The 23348-nt window shown below is 49.3% G+C and overlaps 1 protein-coding gene across 1 annotated transcript in view; it reads right to left on the bottom strand.

The window, feature by feature from the left end:
* The window catches only part of SFXN5 (sideroflexin 5), a 104857-nt gene that overhangs the window by 6309 nt on the left and 75200 nt on the right, over positions 1-23348 (bottom strand). Inside the window, exon 13 of the mRNA XM_032686417.1 lies at positions 18826-18943. Coding sequence (XP_032542308.1) covers positions 18826-18943 — 118 coding nt within the window. The remainder of the gene's footprint in view (positions 1-18825; positions 18944-23348) is intronic.

A 23348-nucleotide genomic window follows, 5' to 3' on the forward strand; every position in this document is an offset into this window, starting at 1 on the left:
TGCTTTACTCAGCTCGAGCCTCAAAACAGCCCTGTGTGGATTGACTTGTATTACAGGAAATGATGCCTGGAGATATTCAATGAATTATAGAGTGTCTCCCAGGCTCTCCCACCGTTTTCCAGGGGACAACCCTTCCTTTTCCCACAGCCGAGGTGCTGTAAGGAATCCAGCCCCCAAAGCTGTGGCTTGGACCTGGTAAAACCAAGGGCTGAGTGGTGCAACGAGGGGACAACCTCATTCCACTCCATCCATCCTCCAACAGGGATGGATCACAGCTAAAATCCACCAACTCCTTTCTCTGCCTCCATAAAATCTCCAGTCCTCTCCCAAGTTCTTCCTTTCGCCAGCTTCATATGAAGCTTTCCCTTGCTCTGAAATCACTCCAAATCTGTGCATCCCTGGGAGGAATCCACAGTGCTCCCAGTTCCCACGACAAGCAAAGATCCCGCTCCCAGCCGGGACAGGGCACCTCGCAAAGCCTGGAATTTTAGAAATCCTATACATTGAATCGATGCTGTTGCTGACACAATGCTAAGAACCCACGTTAAAAATCGAAATGCTTTTGAAAATGTTTAACCTAGTTAGACAAATTAGCAAAAATTTGTGCAAAACAATTTAGGTATTTAAAATATTCAATGTTTTTAAAAACTGGAAAAACTGTTCTTAGCTTTCAGCTGCAAAAACCCAACAAAATATAACATCAAAGCAATCTTAACATGAGGTGCAACATAACCCTTCAGCAAAGCTGTTAAACAGCTACTGAAGCATCATGGGAAATAGCACTTCATTTATTCAAATGCACATATGTCAGGTTTTTGCACCATATGTCATTCCAAGCTATTTACAGTAATAATTAAATCTTAATCAACGTTTAACCTCTGTAAAATGTTTGAAGGGATCTAATCACCCTTCAGACTGCACTAATGAAGGAGAAATATATAAACATAAAAAGAAAATGATGCATAGATAGCACACCAGAAAGAACAGTAATTGCAAAATTGTATTTCTTTTAAATATAATCAGCAAATTATGTAAAGTAAGCCAACGAGTATTTTAAGTGAAGACATCTTGGGTGTCAGAGGTGTGATCAGCTAATTTTGTACTGCTATCCATAACAGATGTAGCATATTTTCTTTTAGTGCCATTATTAGCAACTTCACCATCTCTTTCTGTGCTGAAACCCGGAGTGCAGCGTTGTGGTGGGGAGAGCACCCGGCAAAGGTGCAGGAGAGGCGATTCTCACGTACCCCCGGCACCGGCGGGATCCGTTCGGAGGCAGGATTAGCTCCGATCTGCCTGGCTCTGACGCAGCTTTCCCTCCCATTGTTGTCGGATTTCTCCTTCCAGAGACAGACAGAAAAGCTCCCGGGTTTCGGGGGGGGTGGGCGGGTTCATCCATCGGTAGGAAAATATCCAGGTGGGAAGTGGGGTCACGGCCCACGGAGGGGTTCAAGGAATAACTGGGTGTGGCGCTCGGTGATCGGTCAAAGGTTGGACTGGGTGGTCTTGGAAGTGTTTTCCAACCTTAATGATGCTGTGAAGTGCTTTAAAATGGCCTGGAACTGGGGGGGAGGTTCAACGCTGACCACTGGGGATGTGGGGCAGCTCAAAACCCAACCCACTACTGGGACGTCTCCACGGAGAGCCACCACGATCCCTCCCTCTCCAACGGGGGCTGGAGAGGTGGGAGCTCCAAGGAAAGCCACATCTGCCTTGGTGGACCCCAAACCAGTGGTCTGAAAGCACGACCTGTAGGGAAGTGCTGAGGATGTGGACGTGCTGAGCCTGGAAGAGAGAAGTTCCAGGGGTGTGTGGTGGGATTTGCGTGTGCGAGGGGCTGTGGAAGAGAAGAAAAGCAGGAATGTTTTGTTCACGCTCTCTTGGGACACAATTCAAAAAGCAGGGAGTGCGATCCAAGCTGAACAGCAGGAAGAGTATCCTAGTGGGAAGGAGCAAAATATCACAACCAAACGCTTTGGGGAAGGTGTGGGGTGTCTGTGGTGGGAAGTTTTCAGCACAAATGAGATGAAACCCATCAAGAATAGTTTAAGCAGAATTGTCTCGGTGGAGGGAGACAGATGAGATAATTGCTTGGAGGCTCTTCCAGCTTCCTCCCCATGGGTCCAGGAGGGAGATGGCTTCGTTCCCTGCATGGATGAGCTCTCCATCCACAGCAAGGCCATTGGATGAGGTGGTTTTAGGAAGGATGGGATTGAAGAGGGATAGTTCAGAGAGAGATTATGGTGTCTGAGCAGAAGGACACAGAAATCAATGTCTAATTTGGAAGTGTTCAAAAAACACATTGATGGGGACACGGGTCAGTGGAGAACGGTTGGACTTGATGATATCAGAGGGCTTTTCCAACCTTAATGGTTCCATGATTCTTATGCAGGAGGGACACGTGGTCAGGGACCCCTCTGAAGACCTTGGAAGGAGATACAACCAGTCCCAGGCACTGGTCTGGAGCTGTGTAATTATCAGACTCACTCAAGCCTCTTTCCAAAGCCTGGGAAGATGGGAAAGAAATTTGCTGGGGAGGTGGAGGTGACTGGTTGCACTGGAGCCATTTCTGGCTGAATTTAACAAAGCAGGTATTAAAAACTGCTCCAGAGCCTCAGGAGCTCCAAGGGGTGAGTCTGCACCAAGGAGGCAGGTACAGGAAACTGGGAAAGCCTTCAGAAATCCATTAGGAGTAATTTCCTCTTCCCACTGTGGGAAATCAAATGGAGAAGAACAGGGAGAAGCATTCGGGTGATGGGTTACAGGTATTGAGGTAACATTAAATCACAAACTTACTGTTCACCAGCTCAGTCTTAGACTCTCTCAGGGTTTTTTGTTGTTGCAAAGTGTAACTTCACCTAATTTGGCACAGACTGCTATTCCAGCTGTCCAGCACCCCAGACTTGCTCAGCCAACCTTCCACTGGCAGACACATCTGGAGACCAGAGCTTCTTGTCAGGTTTTTTGTGTCTCAGCTTGCAAGACCTCCAGCAAGGTCCTTGCTGGCCATGGCCATGCTGGGAACCCCCCTGTCAAGGAATACCTGCCTTGGAGGGTGCTCTGAGGAGCAGGTTCTACCCTGCTGAGACTACACTGATGGGACCTGTCCCACCTCACACAGGGTGACTTTGTCCTTTCAAACCAAGTGTGGGCCTGGGTTTGGACTGTTGTCCATCCTCTTCCTCCCAGTGAGGTGCTGGAGCAAGGAATGGATCCTCTTCCTGCCCTTGGGATGATGGCACTGGGGTGTCCACCAGAAAATGGTCTTTAACAATGAATCCAGAAGTCCAGGAGGGATGCAAGTTCCTACAGCACTGAAGGACACGTGGTGTAAAAGCACCACTCCCAGACAGGGCTACAGGGGGCTTGTTTGGGGTAAAAAAACAGGCTTTCAGGCTGATGGCTGCACTGACCACTTGGTGTCCTGACATACCAACATGGGAGACATTGTCATGAGGGAGTGGGAGAAGGAGGAATTGCTTCACCCCCCTGTGAAGCTACTGCAGGTAGAAGACCCTCGCTGGGGACACGGCCAGGGTGCATCTCCAAACTCATCCAGAACTGTGTTTGATGTGACCACAATCCACTACAACACCTGGGAACTGGTGCATCCTGAGGATGATCCTCTTCCCACTGGCGGATATCCCAAGGGAAAAACCCCAAGAAAGGGTGTCCCCTGCCCTTATTGAGGCAGCTGTTTACAGACCAGCCCCACGCAGGTGATGCAGGGCGGGGTGACAGCACCGCCCCTCCGAGATCCATCCCCGCAGGGAAACAAAGCCACCACACCGGGAATCGCCTCTCCCGGTGCCCGGCACACGCCAGCTCTTCTTCCCCCCATCCCTGCCTTTGCAGTGGGAGCCTCTCTCCTCTCATCAGCACAGACAAGGCTAATTGGGGTGATAAAGAACTGGCTCCGAGTGCTGGCGTGGGCTGGAGGAACAAATGGTGCGGTGGTCACAGCTGGTGCTGCAGGGATGGGGAGGGAGAGGGTGTGAGGAGGCTCCCGGCGCCCCGAGTTCCCTCAGCCCGTGTTGGATGCGGGGTGGGGGGTTGTGTGTGTTTTGCAATCGCTGCTGACACGGGTGTAACTCCCATGCGCGGCCGGTGAGGCAGCAGCAGGCAGAAAGCAGATGCTTTTTGTTTGGGGTTGATACTCATTTCTATCCCAGCTCGGGAAAAGGTGTAGAAAGGAATGTGCTCCTAAGAGTGCAGGGAGAGAGATAGGTCTAGGCTCGCTGCCAGGGATCCTGTAACGATATGGAAGGCAGCTAGGGGAGACAGGAGCAGATGGATTTGGCATACAGCTCATCGCTCAGCCAAAAAAAAAAAAAAAAAAGGAGGGGGGGGAGAAGAAGGAAGAAAGCAGCCAATTTTGGTAGGGGGAGGGTCATGTGGACTGACGGATGCTGCACTGGGAGGTGGGGGAAGGGAGGACCAGGCTGGTCACTGTGTCTTCTGCTGCTGCCTTGGCAGTGCCAGCGAGGAGAGCTGGTGGTGGTTTCAGTTTGGAGCCTGGGAAGGGTGTCCTGCCCTTCCAGCAGCCCTCTGCCACCTCCTCCTGGGACATCAGACATCAGGGCAATGGCCAAGGGCAGCTCCAGGATATCTGAGACCCACTGAAGCTCAGCAAGGTGTAACAAGGATTGTAAATGGCACCACAGAACCATTAAGGTTGGAAAAGCCCCCTGAGATCATCGAGTCCAACCATCATAGAATCACAGAATCAGCTGGGTTGGAAGGGACCTTTGAGATCATCAGGTCCAACCCTTGATCCACTACCACTGCAGTTACTAGACCATGGCACCGATGCCACATCCAGTCTCTTTTTAAAAACCTCCAGGGATGGAGAATCCACCCCTTCCCTGGGCAGCCCATTCCAATGGCTGAGCACCCTCTCTGCAAAGAAATTCTTCCTAATATCCAACCTAAACCTCCCCTGGCACAACTTGAGATCATGCCCTCTTGTCTTGCTGATGGTTGCCTGGGAAAAGAGACCAACCCCCACCTGGCTACACCCTCCTGTCAGGGAGTTGGGTTTCAACCCAGCACTGCCAAGGCCACCATTGACCCATGTCCCCAAGTGCCACATCCACAGGGCTCTTAAATCCCTCCAGGGATGGGGACTCCATCACCTCACTGGGCAGATGTGCCAGGGATGGACAACACTTTCCATGAAGGAACTTTTCCCAATAACCAACCTAAACCTCCCCTGGCACAGCTGGAGGCTGTTCCCTCTCCTCCTGTCCCTTGTTCCCTGGGAGCAGAGCCTGACACACCCCCCCCCGCCTCAGCTCCCCTCTCCTGTCAGGGACTTGCAGAGCCAGAAGGTCCCCCCTGAGCCTCCTTTTCTCCAGGCTGAGCCCCCCCAGCTCCCTCAGCCCCTCCTGCTGCTCCAGCCCCTTCCCCAGCTCCGTTCCCTTCCCTGCTCCAGCCCCTCCATGTCCTTCCTGTGGCAATGAGGTCTCTCCTTGTGAACCTCCAGTCAACTGGGATATCCCCAGTTATCCAGGACTGCTGATAAATGATGGAAAGTGTCTCAGTGAGTCCTTCCACCAGCTCCTCAGCACCCTTGGGTGGATCCCATCCTGCCCATGGACTTGTGTGTGTCTAAATGCCAGAGTAGTTCTCTGGCCATTTCCACTTGGATTATGGGGCTTGGAGTAACCTGGGATAGTGGAAGGTGTCCCTGCCCATGGCAGGGGGTGGAATGAGATGGTCTTTAAGGTCTCTTCCAACCCAAACCATTGGATTCCTCCCCATGGAATGAGATGAGGAAACCACTCTTTGCTAGGAAGTGTCTCTTGGAAGTGTTATGGACCAACCGAAGGTGACCTGACAGGTGAGAGAATGTGGAAACCTTTTAATCAAACCACAAAAGGTGTTTTTCAAAAGATCTCCAGCCTCTGGTTACAGAATCCAAGCAACTGTGGAGCTACAAGACCTCTCAGTATCCTGCTTCAAAGAGCATCAGCCATTCCCATGGTTGGCATTTTCCTAAATTCCAAATTCCAGCTTTGCACGGATCTATTTGCTGCCCTGAGGAGCTCTCTCCTGCCAGAAGCTTTCTTCCCATGAAAGTGTCCAAAGATAATTAAATCACCCTTGCTAAATTTTATAAGACAAAACTCACAGTTCTTCTCTGCAAGGCCCATCATTGCCTGAAAATCTCCTTTCTGACAATTTCCCAGTTTTTCCTACATAGTTAAAAACCATCTGTACCCCAAAATTGGACACGCTGGTTGAGAGATGGTCCTCTTGACTAATGTACACAGAAACATAAAGGTCTAAAGGACCTTTAAGATCAAGTCCAACCATTGCATGGTAACCAATAACTTCATAAATAATTGATACTCAGTTTTCTGCCCGAATCACAAAGCTGGGAAAAAAACCAATTTTGAGGTAAATTCACAATTTTGTGAAGTTTTCCTTCAAATCAATAATAAAAATTGAACTTAAGAGTGGTGTGGTTTTCTTCATTTTATGCTTCTCTAAAGTCTTTTCGACCTCTTTCTTATAAAGAACCATTTGGTTTTCATAGGAGATAACACTGTATTTAGTGAAAATGTTTTTCTCAAAAGCAGGGAAAGAAGGAAAGAAGTAAAGCAAAGCAGGCAAGGACAGATCAGAATTAGAATCACAGAATCATGGAATGGTTTGACTTGGAAAGGACCTTAAAGACCATCCAGTTCCACTCCCCTGCCATGGGCAGGGACACCTTCCACTAGCCCAGGTTGCTCCAACCTGGCCTTGGACACTTCCAGGGATCCAGGGACAGCCACAGCTTCTCTGGGCAACCTGTGCCAGTGCTAGACAGGCAGATGAGGACACTTCTCTGCCCTTTCACCACCATGTGAATGAATTCACACCCAATTCATCAGATGGGTAAAGGACCATCTGACCCTTTACCCAGGCAATCAGGCAATCCAGGTAATTTGCAAAATTTCCTGTTTGCAAACAGGAGTCTGGAATTCCTGCCACGTGTGCAACAGGGAAATCCCTGCAACGCCAAAGTTTCGGGAGGGATTTCACAGGAAGCATTTTGGACAATGTTGTCAGGGACAGGGTGGGATTGTTGGGGTGTCCTGTGCAGGGCCAGGAGTTGGACTGGATGATCCTTGATGGTCCCTTCCAACTCAGGATATTCCATGATTCTGTGACAAATGGCTCCAAATTCAGAGCCCTGTCTCCAAACAGTGAGGTTTCAGGGATATATCATTTCATGGTGTGGTTTTTGGGGTTGTCCTGTGCAGGGCCAGGAGTTCGACTGGATGATCCTTTGAGAGTCTCTTCCAACCCAGGATATTCTGTGATTCTCTACAGCCAGTGAACCATTTTCCACCCTGTCCCACAGGCAGCTGGAGGTGGATGTTGGTGCTCAAAGCATCCATGGCAAGAAAAAGAACAAACCAGAAAAATCTCCTGAAATGCATAAACCTCAAAAGCCAGAACAGCCAAATATTCCAACCTTCCTCCTTTTCATTGTTTCAAGGAAGGGAGGGAAAACGAAAGTGTGTTCCCTGTGACAGGGAGAACTTTTACAAAAAGGTGTATCTCAGTCTAACCCTTGGCAGGACATACTTAGAACGACCACTAAAAATACCTGAAATTAATTTTGCCCCCATTCTCTCTCCTTTCCTTGAAACAATGAAAAGGAGGAAAGTCGGAATATTTGGCTGCTCTGGAATATTTGGCTGTTCTGGAGCATTTGGCTGTTCTGGCTTTTGAGGGTTAAACATTCCAGGAGACTTTCTTTTTTTTTGGCCATGGATGCTTTGACCACCAACATCCACCTGTAGGATGAGGTAGAAACCAGGCTGGGAAGGGTCTGAACGTGGCACCAGGTGTATCCTGCCACGACATCCGTTAGATATCAAGGATGTCAGGGATGCTGCTGGAGTTATTCACACCCTCTCACACCTGCTGACACCTCTGCCCTGTCCCCTGAACACGTCACTGCTTTTTAGCAAAGCAGGAATCCAAGTGTCAGCAGCACCTCGGGTGCCATCGGCTTCCTGGAGCGACAGGAGCAGGAACATTCCTTGTGCTCAACAGATGTTTGGATATGGATGTGCAGTTGCTTTTTGAGACTCCAGATACAGGGATGAAGATGTTCCTGCCATCAGCTTAAATGGGAACAACTGACTCTGCCCTGAAGCAGAGTTTGAAGGATTTACGGATCGGTTACGGGATTGCAGCATCCACTAATTCACTGGTGGACTTGGTGCTGGGTTAATGGTTGGACTTGGTGATCTTAAAGGTCTTTTCCAGCCTAAATGATTCTATGGTTTAGGGGTGGACTTGGTGGTGTTGAGTTCAATGGTTGGACTTGACCTTAAAGGTCTGTTCCAGCCCGAGTCTATGATTCGATATAATCGAGGGTGGCAGACTTGAATTTCAGCTTCAGAAGCTGAAAATCATCACATCACAGGTTCTCTGGAGAAAAATAATGTGCAAACCCATGAGGATTGGGAGAAGGGAAACCTGGCATTTTAGGCTAAAGCCCAACTAGGCTGGAGCAGAGAATCTCCCACATGGCAGTGAGCTCCCCTCCCCTGTTTGTGTCCATGAGTGATGACAACAGTGTCAGCAGGTGGGATAATAACACATGACACCTCAGGCTGGAAGGGAACTCCAATTCCCTGCATGTCCCTGCCTGTCCTGGAGCAGAGCAGCTCAACATCTGTGTTCCCCTGCTGTGCTCCAGCCCCCAAACCAGTCCACCAGTAGGACACCAGCTCTAACCTTCCAGTTCCCCACAGGAACCCTCCTGGCATCTCAAATAAAGGTTTGAAACCATAAGACTTCAAATAGCAAGACCAAAAAAAAAAAAGTTACTCCTGTCTGTCTGCCAGAGAAAAGAGGTTGATCAGAAAAGACAAAAGGCCTTTGCAGGACCTAAGATGCCTTTTCTCCTCTTTTCTCCTCCACTCTGGAGAAGGTCTGCTCATGTGTAGGAGGTCAGTGATCACAGGTTAAAGTCTCAGTTTGCCACATTAAATTCATTTCTACAGGAGCTCCAGAAAGGTGGATGTTTTAGGCTGGTACCAGAGCAGAAGTGTTGTGACCTCAGGTCACCTGGACTCCTCAGGGAAGGATCTTCAGGAGAGGGCAAAAGAAACTTCCTCCTGGCCTCATGGAACAAACCCCACATGATGCTGACTTTTGGGGGGAACACTCAAGACAACTGCTTGGTGGGAAAAGTCATCAGCCCACTCCAAATATGACCCAAAATCACAGGGTTTAGTTATGATCACTGCTCCTTGCTGGAATGAAAAGCATCTACAGAGACACTTGGGAGTTTCTCCTCTTCTGGAAGAAATAAAAAGTCCTTATTTTACATGTGGACATTATGAACGTGACAAGTTCCCCTTTTGATGGAAATGGGGTATTTGAATATTTCAGTTATTTAATTTTAATCCTCAAGCAGCTCTGTGGAGGAGGAAATTATCTGTTGCTCTTTGGTGAAAACATCAATCCCTGCAATCCTCCTGCTGTTAAGAAGGAAGGGCATGATGGAAGAGCAGGATTTAGGGATGCCCTTGTTGCTTTAATGCAGCTAATCAAGTTCCTCAGGATTCCCAACCTCCAGCCCACTTCCTTCCCTTCCAGACCAACAGCCCCACTAGGAACAGGCTGCTGGAGCCAAATGATTTAAAAAGCAATTACAGATAATTACATACATGAAATGTGATTAATAAGGCATTTTCTGCCACGAGCAGGCAAGTCTGGACAACGGGTCGCCTTCCTTTTGTATCCTGTATCTCTTGGAGTAGCTTTAGGTACAAGTTGTTGCAGATGAGACAAAACAATCAACTCCAAATATGCCCAAAAGGACAAATCCAACCCTGTGTGACATGAGAGGGATAAGGTAGGAAACAGCCAGGGAAGAGCTGGGGGTGAACCAGGTTACACCAAATAAAGAGGCTGTTGGTGACCAAAAAGGGTTGGACTTGATGATAATAAAGGTCTTTTATGATCTTAACAATTCCTGGGGTGTCCTGGGCAGGGCCAGGAGTTGGATTTGATGATCCTTGGGGGTCCCTTCCAACTCAGGATATCCTGTGATATCCTGAGAAAGTGGACTGAGTTGTCAGGGAGGGCTGGCAGAAAGAGGGGAAAGGACTTGGCTTTCAGGACAAGAATAAAGCAGCAGAACCAAGGAGCCACAGGAGGAGTGCAGAGGGCAGGAGCAGCCAGGGATGGCCACCTCCACCTTCCCGGGCTGGCAGGGTAGGAATCCTTGGGGGAAGTGCTGCGGGAGGAGCCGCTCTGTTTACAGTAGGTGCTGCTGAAAGGTGTCCCGAAGAAAGACAGCAATTAACAGGCCCGCAAAAAAATGGCTTCTTTCCACAAAGAGCCTTTTAAGTATGTTTTTCGAGCCACTTGAAGGGTTAATGTTTAGCTGTTTATCCGGAGTTGTCGGATGTCAGCTCTTTCTTTTGACTCCTAATGGCTTATAGCCATCAGGAGGTGAAGACTCCTCAAAAGAGATGGTGTCAGGAATGTTTTTTTATGCCCACCAGCACCCACACACCTGCAGGAGCCTGTGCTTGCAGCAGAGATAGTTTACATACTTGAACCTGTATCCCAGGGACAGGGATATAAACATGAAACCAGATCCTGTCTGACACCGCTGCCGAAGCCCCTGGGCAGTACAAAGGGGTCCTTTCTCCCACACCCACCCCGGATGACCACAAAGAGCAGTTTGGTTCAAGCTGTGCTTCCCAGTAAGAACAAGCCCTGCTGGTCCAGGTTAAGATTTTAAGGCCAGATCCTGGAAAGTTTTCAGCCCCTTTGACTGGTCCTGAAACAAAGGCCAGCTCTCAGGAGCGGGTTCAAAAACCAGCTGGGCCACAAATCAAAGCCTCTTGGGACAGGGAAGGTGAGAACAAAGACTGGGGCTCCAAATCAATCAGAGCTCTGCTCACTGTGACCTCCCCCAGACCAGAGATGTCACTGAGCCAAATAATTACACCGGGAGGTGCAAACGGGCTGAGCAGTTGTAAATTTAACCACCCCGAGTCTCCCAGGGGCTTGTAAGGAGTGATGGTGCAGCCCCTGAAGACTAGATCCATCCTTTTCCTCTTGGGAATGCCCCATCCCTGGCAGTGTTCAACTGGAAGGTGTCCCTGTCCATGGCAGGGGGTTGGAACTGGATGGTCCTTCAAGTCCCTTCTAACCCAAACCATTCTGTGATCCTAAGAAAGAGAGACATTTGCTCCCAGGTGTGACTGAGATCTCCCAACTCCAGCCCACTGGGGAGTGAGTAGGCACAAGTGAAATTCCTTGATTTTGAGAAAGAAGAGTGGGAAAAAACACATGGAAAGGGGAGATGTCATGATCCAGAAATGTTCTTTGCTTTGCAAAACTGGTTCCTTCTCTCCGGGTCAAGAGGAGTTTCAGTTGTGCCAGGACATGAATGAAAAGGGAAACGCAACGAAAACCAAACTAATGAGTTTGGGAAATGGGAGGTGACCCTGGGACAAAGCAGATGCAGCTTCTGTGAGATCACCACCCACGGATTTGCACCTGGAAGTGCTGCTGCATCCAGGTGGAGCAGGCAGAAGGAAGTTACTGGGCTGCAGCATCTTCCCCATCCATCTGCTACAGTCCCAGAAAAAGGAACCTAAAAGAGCATCACGTGGTAGCAGTGAGGATTTATGAGACAAACGTGAAAATTTGAGGGTTTTCCTGACTTGGGGGGAACAAGAATGTCCCAGTCATGTCATGTCTGGAACTTTTGGGTTATTTGGTCTGTAGAAGGTCTCTGTAGAAACACCAAACACCGACCTGAAGCTCTCCCTGAAGCAGGAGGGGGCTGGTGGTTGTTGGTTCAGCAACTCAGGCTGAAGCACCACTGGAAGTGGAGGAGAGGACTGCTAAGCCTGACATTCCCTTCTCATGGGTTTAGGAAAGCCTTCACCTGAGGAATGCCCTAAAGTGCCTCGAGAAGGAGGTTTGGAGCACGTGAACCTGCCTCTGTCCTTGCCTCCAACATGCCTGAGCTCCCCAAAAAGCTCTGCTGCCGTGTAGACATGGAATTTTGTAGCATGGAGGGTGGGCTGACCTTGCAGGCTCTAAAGAAAACACAGCTCCAGGCTTCTTTCTGTTGGTGTCACACTGGAGATGATGCCAGAGAGAGGGAAACTCCAGGTGGGAGCAGGAACGGGGGCAGATCACGGGCCAAGAGCATGTCATAGAATCATAAAATGGAATCCCAGAATGGTTTGAGTTGGAAGGGACCCTTAAAGACCATCTCATTCCAACCCCCTGCCATGGGCAGGGATATCTCCCACTGGATAGATTGTTCCTGGTAGAAGAACCTCTACAGGAGACCTATGATGGGTTGGGACCAGTCCATGGACACCTACAGGAATATAACATCAACAGTTCCTGTGATGATTAACAAGAGCTCATTGCCATCCTCTGGAAAGACCCTCCCAGCTCCTGGCACATCTCTCTACAAGCCTAAGCACCACCAGAAACCCAACCAAACCATCCCAGGCCCCCCTAAACACTTCCAGCAACACCCAGACCCCTGTGTGCCAGCAGGATTCCTGGGCAGCAGCTTTCCTGAGCAGCACAATTAGAGGGAAACTCAAAGTTGCTGTGAGAATTGAGGGAATGTGCAGCACAGGAAACAAGCTGCTGTGATATTTATATTTTTTTTCCTAGTTGCTTTGACAGGAAAGGTGTTCTGCAGATGCCAGGCTGCCAGGGGGGGCAAGGGGAGGAAGCAGGGGGTGCTGAGTCAGGAGCATGTCGTCTCCTGCTTGGTGCTCTCAAGGGATGGTGAGAGCAGGAGAGGAAGGGAGGAAGCAAACGGCAAAATAACTCCTGTCTCAAACCCAGAGAGCTGGAAACCTTCCCAAGAAATGAGCTGTTTAGCCCAGAGTGGGGTTCAAGTTCACTGCTCACCCCCTTGGGAGCAGCTTCAGCCCAACCTTCCCTGTCCAGCAGTCAGTGCAGGAGCACCTCCTCGGGACCTACGGGTGGTGAGGACTCCGGTTGTTCTGCAGGGCTGAGGTGCCATCTCTTCATGGAATCATGGAATTGTTTAGGTTGGAAAAGTCCTCCAAGACCATCAAGTCCAACCATTCCCCAGCACTGCCAAGGCCACACTGACCCATGTCCCCAAGTGCCACATCCACACGGCTTTGAAATCCCTCCAGAGGTGGGGACTCCACCACATCCCTGGGCAGCCCGTTCCAGTGCTTGACCACCCTTCTGGGGAAGAAATTTTCCCTAACATCCGACCTAAACCTCCCCTGGCACAACTTGAGACTGTTTCCTCTGCTTCTGAATGAGCTCCTGAGACAGAATCAAGTACTGAAGACTGGTCCCACGGTGGTTTGAGCTGTTCTGGTGACCTGAGAAAGATTCACAGCCAAGGTTGTGATTTGATTTGGAGCAGGGAAGGATTTATCACAAAAAGAGCTCATGATAAATACCTTGGTCTCCAGGTCTGCTGTTCCCCAAAGCTCACCTCCTCCCCCACTTCTCCTCTCCCACCCTTCCAGGTACAGAACTGCGTTACCTGAAGGTCAGAACTGGGCCCAACACATTCCCAAACACCACAGGTTTCCTCTCAAGTCCTACTTAAACCACGCCAATATTCAACCACTCACTGTCATGCAAATCCTGGGCTCCAACAAATAGTTTCATAAGCATTAGAGAAGCTCTCACAGATGACTTCTCCTTTTTAAGTCCATGTGGAAAGCAGAGATACTCCTGCCTATGTCAACAGTTGCTGTGCCAGAAGAGAAGCTGGATCACTGCACAGGAGAGGAACCTCAGATGAACCTCTTGACGCTTCCCAAGTCAACGACGGAGCGTCGCCCGCGTGTCAGTGGGAAACCAAACCCTCCAGGCACAGCTTGAATCTTCTGCAGTCTTTGGGAGACACATCCCACTGAGCTTCCAACCTCCTGCCAGGACCTCGTGCCGCTTCTTCCCTGCGAGGAGCTCCTTCCAAGACCAACCATCCATCCCAAGGGTAGACGTTGGCCGGCGCTCCCGGGTTACCAGACTCCCGGGAAGCTGTTCCTCAGGCCCAGAAGCAAAGCAACACCACAGAACTTCTCACTTCTCAAACATTTTTCCCCATGGCAGCTGGCAAATCCTTCCCTTCGCTTCTCATCCAACTTGGACAAAATTACTGCAGAGAATCCCTCCTGCTCCCCTCCCCCCCTCCCTGCTCCTGCAATGCAATCCCAAGGGAGAAGTGGTTTCATGGGGACCCCCTGCTGTCTTGCATCTGATTTCCCTCCTAAGTATGGTATGGGGAAGCGTCTCGAGGGCTATGGCTGTGACCTCCATACAGCTCTTTTGTCAAGTGCCATTTCATTAAAAAATCAGCCTTTTAACTGTGGACACATTTCAACCTCACCAAATCTGCTAATTATTGACAGTTGGTGAAGAGGAGATTTCACTTGTTCCTCCTGTTAAACTGCATCTAATTAGTAATTACTGGTTCACTGTCATCTTTACTGCAATAATCCCACTGCACATTGGCTCATTAACCTTTTGCTTTTCTAAAGCAGCCTGCCAACAAGATGAAGGCTAAAACAGATTGGAAAACAATAGCTCAGCCTTGGATTTTAGGCTGTTTATTCCCCTTGTCCTGGAGATCCAAAAGGAAGATTGTTTTTAAGGAAAAGGCTTTGGGCCCAAATCAGATTCCAGAAGATGGTCTGGTTTGCCCTGACCAGCGTCCAACACCCTCTGAACTTCACCCACGGCGAGGGTATCTCAGGACTGCAGGTATTGGAAGGGTTTCTCTGCCATCAGCTCTTGCTCCAGCTCCATTTCTCACCTGGCTTTATCCTCCTTTAGCACAATCCCACCGTCCACGGGGCAAGGCGAGTTTGCAGCCAGTGGGAAGTTCCAACCACGTTCTCGTGGATCCTGCAAATCCTAACGAACGGTCGGGACGAGCGGGGACCAAAGGGTGGGAAAATCAGTGGAGCAAACCCCGTGGTTCTTTCTTTTGCTGCTACACTGAATTTCATTTGCACAAGTCCCATTTTCAGTTTGGAACTGTCACAGCTGTTTCCATTGGCAGTGCATAGCTGAGTAGGAGTTGTCAGTGGGGATGCTGTAGGATAAGGCGGTTGGAGAAGAGATTCCCCGGGGGGCATGGGAGGCAGTTGGAGGTTGTGGGCTAAATGCATTAACTACATGTTTCTCCTAAACTTAACAGCAGCGAATTACTCAATGCATATTTGATGCATTTAGGTACAGGAGTTAACACTATGCTGGGATGAAGGGAGCGTTTCTCAGCGTATTCCCGAAGATCCACGTCTTGATGGGTTTATTTTTATGAGGTGATCTTCAAACCCACAACGTCCAGAAACAAGCTGTAATTCTGGAGCACCCGTTGCAGAAACCAAAGTGGAATTTCATATGCACAAAACCAAGGTCTTGCCTACACTAAATATCGACCCAGGAGAAGATCTGGATGCATTAACCTTCCCGGCACGTGAAGGTTGTTCGCCTCCAGAATTTTCATTTGCCTGATATCGGTGTCTCTGTTTGCAGCCAGAGCTGAACTCTGATTTCTCTGAGGTCATCTGAACACAGGAATAACTCCAGAGCAGCTACAGCTGATGTGATAAGGTGGCTGCATTTATCATTTATCTAGCAAAGTTATTAAATCTATTACAAGGCTTCAATTCTGCTTGAAAATTAATGGTAAGTTTGAGCACCTTTAGAAGAGTGAATCAAACACGGCCAATCTCAAACAAGCCCTTAATAACAAATCAGCTTCTGGTTTTGCTCCCTGACTCAGGAAAAAGGACAATGAATGTGTGATGAAGGGCAGAATTTGGCTCCTTTGCAATTCCTGAAGGGGTTGGTGCTCAGACCATGATCATATTTTTGGGACAGAGCAGGCCTATTCCACCTTGTTGTGAATAATTTGCTCAGTACAGCAGCAGCGTCTGGGTCATGTTGTGTTCACCTGCCAAGGTTGTGGGGACACCAAACACGTGCACAGACACCCAGAGATCACTGCTCAAACACTCCAAGTCTACTAAATTCCTCATCTGACAAGCTGGAATCATTGAGGTTGGAAAAGACCTCTCAAATCAAGTCCACCTGTTAAAGTTCATGGACCAAGGATGAGTACCCAAGAGGTCACAAGGTTTGAGAAATGCTTCCTGCAAGGAGACTCGGGTTTCCCATCCCAAACTGTGAAGAAATGGATCTGGAGAGGTTGTTCTGCCTGCTCTGCTCACTTGAGCATCACCACAGAAACCCCTAAAGAGATTTTAGAGAATGGGAGGAACATCCTTTAAACACACACTTATAACAAATGGAAACATAATGGGAAGACAAGCTGAGAGAGCTGGGGGTGGTTCACCTGGAGAAGAGAAGGCTGCAGGGAGAACTTAAGAGCCCCTTCCAGTCAGGAGAACTGGAGAGGGACTTGGGACAAGGGATGGAGGGACAGGACAAGGGGAATGGCTTCAAACCGACAGAGAGAAGGGTTAGGTGGGATATTGAGAAGGAATTCCTGGCTGTGAGGGTGGGGAGGCCCTGTCCCAGGTTGGGTAGAGAAGCTGTGGCTGCCCCTGGATCCCTGGAAGTGTCCAAGGCCAGGTTGGAGCAACCTGGGCTAGTGGAAGGTGTCCCTGCCCATGGCAGTGGGGTGGAATGAGATGGTCTTTAAAAGCCCTTCCAAACCAAACCATGATCCCACGGTTCTAACACAGATCAGCCCAGGCTGCCTACGGAAAACCCGATGCCTTGGCAGCAACAGATGTGAGGTCCAGCTGTGCACATGGAGCTCCCTCCAAAGGAGCAGAGCTGAGCTCCCAGCAGATAATGAGCTCAAGCACCAGCTGTAATGGTTTCTTTTCATTGACATGGAGCGTGGGCAGAGAGCACGTCACTGTGTTTGATCTCCTAATCAGCGCTGATTCATGTTTACACTGCAGATAACATTTCATCTGCTCTCAGAAGGTCATTTTCAAGTGATGCTGAACGCTTTCAGTGGTGCCTGATGCCTGCAATTTGAATATCCTCTCAAGCAAGCCAGACCTTCATTTTCCTCGTGGGCTTGAATTCATTCAGCTCTTAAAATCCACACAGTTTTCCCTGCTGTAATATCAGACACCACACACGATGAATTATCTGTCACCCATCAAGCTAAAATTCTAATAGAAAGTGCCCATGGAATGAAACTGGGTGGTCTTTAATGTCCTTTCCAACCCAAACCAGTCTGTGATTCTGTGGTTTTGAGGGAATGGTGTCACCTTTGGGGTAACTGAGGTTGGTGTTACCCCTTGTGGTCTTGTTTCCCTGATTATCTTGAAAGGAGACCTCCCAGGAAAAGCCACGGCCACCTGATGGTGGGTGAAACTCCTTTCCCTGGAAATTGCACCAGGGAGGGTTTAGATTGGATATTAGGAAGGAATTCTTCACTGAAAGGGTTGTCCAGCCCTGGCACAGCTGCCCAGGGCAGGGGTGGAGTCCCCATCCCTGGAGGGGTTTAAAATCCCTGTGGATGTGGCACTTGGGGACATGGGTCAGGGGTGGCCTTGACAGTGCTGGGAATGGTTGGACTGGATGATCTCAGAGGTCTTTTCCAACCTTAAAAACTCTGTGGTTGCATGATTCCATGAAAAGGCAGCATAAGGGATGTTCTATCCCCAAATCTCCTTCCAACAGGAACTTTGGACATACTCCAGGCACGTACCTTGAGCAGGTGCAAGACCTGGCAAACCTCCTCAGGCTTTCATAACCAAAACCCTCTGAGCAGAACTTGGGATCAGAGCAAAAAGCTGATGGCCAGGGAGCTAAGGTTGAGCTCCTGCCAAAATGACTAACAAACTGTGGATGTATGAATCCGAGGAGAAGCAGGAAAATCACATTGCTCCTGCAACTGGTACTTGTGCAACTTCTTTCTGGAATACTGTGTCTGGTTCTTATGGAAGTGCTCCAAAAAGGATGTTGACTAATTAGAAAAAGTTTAAGGAAGAGCCATATGAATCATTAAAGCTTCAGAAAACACGTCTTTTAGCAAGAGACTCCAAGATTGAGATGTATTCAGCTACTTAGAAGATGAAGGGACAGGTTTATCTCAGCCTGTAGAAGGACAACGGAGAATTTGTAACGTGTTTTTCAGTCAGCAGACAAGTGTACAACAAGATTCCCTGGCTGGAAGTCGTGGATAAACCCACCCAGACTGAAAAATTATGAATTAAGCAACAGAGACACTGATAGCAATTTCTGATCAACTGTTCCAGTTGACACAAAGAGAACTCCAGCAAAGTCCTCTGCTCTGTCTGAGAGAGGTTTTATCACTTTAGAATAATGACCTTCCCTGATAACGTACAAATTCACAATCTTTAAGCTCCAAACACCAAATGGTCAAAATTAATGTCTTGGAAACAAACACACCTCAGCAATTTGTTCAACTAACTTGGTACAAGTGATTTCATCAGTCTTTCCCTGTTTCCTTGGTTGGTTTTCCACTGTTCACCCCCAGGGCTGAGTCTTCCCAGAGCCAGACTAGAAGATGAAAAGGCAGCTCTGGGAAGGTACATCCACACCAAAGAGATGGTCCAGGCTCTTGGTTTCATGGACAAAGACTTGTTTTTGCTGTGTTGACCCCAAGGAAACACCACTGTGATGGGAGAGGGGCCGTCACCCACCTGACGAAGCTGCACTTGAGTGAAGAAAACAGGAACAGACTCGACTGAAAACTGGAGGAGCCTCCCACAGGCATGAGACTGTTTTGGAGGAAGGCACAACAAGGCCTGGTGTTGATAACCCCCCCTGAGACACCCCCCCTGCAGTGACCAGACACGTACTGACCTCGGACATCTGCGGGAAGAGGCTGATGGCCAAGGGGAGGGCCAGGCCAAAGGCAGCGAGGCACACAAGGCTTTGGACTGGGAGAATCATCCGGGGACGGGACCTCAGCAGGGATGTTCTGGAAAGGAAAGGCTCTGTTAGACCAGTTCACAGACCAGGTGAGTGCATGGCATCGTCAGAACAGACGCTGGTGTCCAGCCAGACCCACTGGTCTTGGTTCCTTCGCAGAATCATGGAATGGTTTGGGTTGGAAGGAACCTTAAATCCCATCCAGTGCCACCCCCTGCCATGGGCAGGGACACCTTCCACTTATCCCAGGTCGCTCCAAGCCCCGTCCAGCCTGTCCTTGAGCACTTCCAGGGATGGGCACCTCTTTCTTAGCAGCTCATGGACAAGTTCACCCCCACACTCTTCCCCCAGTTCAAACCACCTCACCCTGGGGTGGGGGCCACCCACGGGTGTCACCTGCACTCAGACTCTGGAGCTGATGGTGAGTGAGCAGAAGGAACCCAGGTCCTTGAGAGATACTGGGAACTTTGTCAGCCCTGCCAGCTGAAAAAGGCACACACGGCTTCATTAATGGGGTAATAAAGCAGTAAAGTCGACAAAAATACCTTAATTTGTTAAAAATCAAACATCTGCAGCCTGGGTGATAAGGATGTTTTAACACTTGCTCTTCCCAGGGGATATTTATGAGTTCAAGACTTGTTAACAGCAAACACTTGAAGATACCTGCAAGGTCAGATTCTCAAAATGACCGAGAAGTGACCCCAGTGATGCAATTAACACCCAAAAACTGGGACAACGTTTAGCAGGGAGAAGGTGGCGTGTTAAATATATTCCAGGATACAGGACCTCAGGCAGTTTATGAATGCTAAGGGGAAAAACATAATTCCTGAGGGGTTTATTCTGGAGCTATTTACCAAAAGGACTCCTGTCATTCGACTTTTTTCCTACCAACCTGAAAAAAATCGGAATATAAACTGAAAACTTGGCGGTGAGTTTTGTTTGAATATTCAGCGTATATGAGGAGTGTAGAGAGTGAGGAGATTTGCTGCTGGGTCATTTAGGACCTGAGGGAAAGGCATGGGGTTGGGTATCAGGAAAAGGTTCTTCCCTCAGAGGGTGGTTGGGCACTGGAACTCCTCAGGGGATTGGTTATGGCACCAAGGCTGCCAGAGCTCAAGGATTATTTGGACAACGCTCTGAGGGACAGGGTGGGATTGCTGGGGGTGTCCTCTACAAGGCCAGGAGGTGGATTTGATCCTTGAGGGTCCCTACCAACTCAGGATATCCCATGATCCTACAGGATCTCCTAGTTAATCCCTTCCCACTGGGGCACAGGAGCTTTCCCTCCTTTGGTCAAGGAAAGCACAACCAGATCACACCGAGCTCTGAACACCTCTGTGGTGACCACCGGGGTTTCACAAGCATTCCCAACCCAACGTGCACCACTCACAGGGTTTCCAGGCACCCCTTCCCACCTCGGGGCACACACCTGATGGGGTTTTGCAGCCCCATCTCCCCGTGCAGCCGCAGCAGGATCAGAGGTTCCCCCCAGCCCCCGTCTTCTCCGTGCTCGGCGCCGGCTCCAAACACGCACCTGACGGATTCCGAGGGAGCAGCTGATGTGTGGGAACTCGTTACCCTGCTCCACGCTGTCTGTGTGTCTGAACACTCAGACTCCTCGCCCTTTGCTAGCACTGCTTGCTGAAAACTGTCTCCCATCTCGAGAAGGTTTGGGGGAAGCAGGGAGGGAAAACACGATCCAGAGCTTTAACTCCTCCGATATCTCAGCTCCTCACTAATAAGCCATCGAGACGGAGTTGATCCTATCAATTTGTGCTGTGAAAGCCAAGCTTCTGTTCTCCAATATTTCGCTTCTCTTTGTTGCACAGAGCACAGTCTTAATCTAAAATGCTCTCAACAGAAGCCCAGAAGGATTTTGGCCGAGCGAGGAAAGCAGGAAAACCTTGTTCCACGCTAACAAACGCACCATTCAAGACCTGCCATCCATAAGCCGTGATTATCCCTGGGATGCAGAGGGGCAGCTCCTGGAACTGATTTATCCTCCTGCTCAAGCTGTTGTGATCCATGAGAGCCCTCGCTGAGACAATCAGAGGACCAGCATCCCTCGAGCCTCCCTGGAGCACAGTTTAGAACCAAGACATCGCTGCTTACGCCACCTCTGACATCTTAATTTGGAAGCCGCACCCTCTGTAATTACTGCCCTGCTGGGCACCTCATAATCACCCAAGTGAAAACCCAACCAATTTAAAATGATCCTCGGTCCAGCCCCCCAGGTGTGACTTCCAGGGGTGCTTCCAGCTCAGGCCAGTTCGACTCACAAGGGCCAACCTCCTAATTAAGAAGAGTTATGGCTTGATGTAAAAAAGGAGAGCGGGCTAATTAACACATGTAGTGCAATGTCTTAATTGGGATTCGGATTCTAAAATTTGTGCGGTTCAGAATAAATGACTCATAATTAGTCAAGAGGTCCACTTTTCTTCTGTCTCCGGGATCTCTGCTCCCAACACAGATCTGGGAAGGATACGAAGTTAAATATTGCATTTTGGTGGCTGTCAACTGCAACCCAAACCCCTCTTTTCACCCATTAACCCCCCGCTGGATGGTTCCAAAGGGTTTAATTGCAGAGGATCAGCACAGATTAAAAATAAATAAAACTAATATCTGTTTGTGGAAGGGGGGTTTAGTTTACAGTGCTGTCCTGTGTGCTCTGCCAAAAGGCTGGATCAGGCAGGTGGAGATCTGGACCTTCAGATCCCCCTGACAGCCCAACTCTGGCATCTTCTAAAGCCTAAAGAATCCCAGGGTGAGTAAGGTTGGAAGGGACCACTGGAGGTCATCTAGTCCCATCTCCCTGCTCGAGCACATTTCCCTGGAGCACACTACTCAGGATTGTGTCCAGATGGCTTTTGAGTATTTCCAGAGATATTAAAACTTGAACTCCTGAACATCTCCAGAGATATTAAAAAAGCAGAAGCAGCAGCCCGATGTATTCACAAGAGCAAATATCCTCTTCCCCTACCAGTAATTCTGCAGAAGAATTGAAGCTGTTTTGGCAGGAGAACAGTGGTTTTGGGGACTGTCACCACACATACAGGTCAGGGCCAGCCAGGGTGTGGAGAACTAAACCTTGGTGCTCAGATTGGACAACATGGGATTGAGAAGTTTGCACCAAGAGAAGGTCCTGGGTTGGAAAGCTGCAGGAAAACAATAGAATCATGGAATGGTTTGGGTTGGAAGGGACCTTCAAGACCATCCAATCCCATCTCCCTGCCATGGGCAGGGACACATTCCACTAGCCCAGGTTGCTCCAAGTCCCATCCAACCTGGCCTTGGACACTTCCAGGGATCCAGGGGCAGCCACAGCTTCTCTGGGCAACCTGTGCCAGGGCCTCTTCCAGTATCCCATCTAACCCTGCCCTCTGCCAGTGGGAAGCCACTCCCTGTTGTCCTGTCCCTCCAGGCCCTTGTCCAAAATCCCTCTCCAGCCTTCTTGAAGCCTCCTTTAATATGCATATCTTATTGCTCCCAACTAGAAGCCAAATTCTTGGCACCCATGGTTTGTCTCCCTCATAAACAAGTGATCCATGTTTCCACATGGACCTCTGGACAGCAAAGAACAGGCATTTTTGCCACAATTCCCTCCTCCTCTCTCTTTTTTCCTTAAAGATCCATTTCTTCACCCCCTTCAAACCACCCTAATGCCTCTTCTTTCTGCGATCTGCCTTTACAACAAATTTTACCTGGGAGACATTAAAAAGGCAGGAACACGCCGGGAATCTACACGGATCCACCTAAAGCAGACAGACCTCAGGGATGGCATTGGAATACTCGTGGGTGTCCGTAGGTACAGACACACACACACACACACACTCACATGCTTGTACAGACAGTACATCTGCTCCGCTGAGACAGTGTGTTGTAGATCTTGTAAATACACCTTCATTCAACTTTCATCACATTGTTCATTAGTGGTTTAAATTTTGCATAATTTGGCAGCTGCCTCTGGCGTTTTTCAGGAGGTACTGTAATTTATTCCATATGGAAGTCAGTCGCTGTACTAAAAAGGAGTTATCGGGTTCAGTGAACCAGAGCTGTATTTGTCTAGGAGGAGGTGTCAGATGCTAAACTAAATATGACAGGAGTCAACCAAAGCCTCCCAGCTGACAGATTCTCTGGGGTTTGGGGAGGGTTTGGTATAAACAGGTTCAAAGCTAATGCAGACATCGCGAGACGCCGGGGACGCCGCGGGGTACGGGAAGAGCTGGAGGCTGGAGCTTGGGGTATCCCGAGGTATCCCAGATTCCTCAGAGCCCAGGGTTCAAAACGCCTCATCTTTGATGTGCTGACAAAGTTTGGGGTGGCTGTCCTACCTCAAACTACCCCAGTTCTGCTGAGACCCTCCCAGAGCCCGTCAGGTCTCTGCACGGGGTGTTCCTGACCTTTCCTCACTCGTTTTGACAGCACTGAGGGAATGGCTGGAGCTGTGCCAGGGC

Source organism: Chiroxiphia lanceolata, chromosome 4 (assembly GCF_009829145.1).
Source record: "Chiroxiphia lanceolata isolate bChiLan1 chromosome 4, bChiLan1.pri, whole genome shotgun sequence".
Classification (NCBI taxonomy): Eukaryota; Metazoa; Chordata; class Aves; order Passeriformes; family Pipridae; genus Chiroxiphia; species Chiroxiphia lanceolata.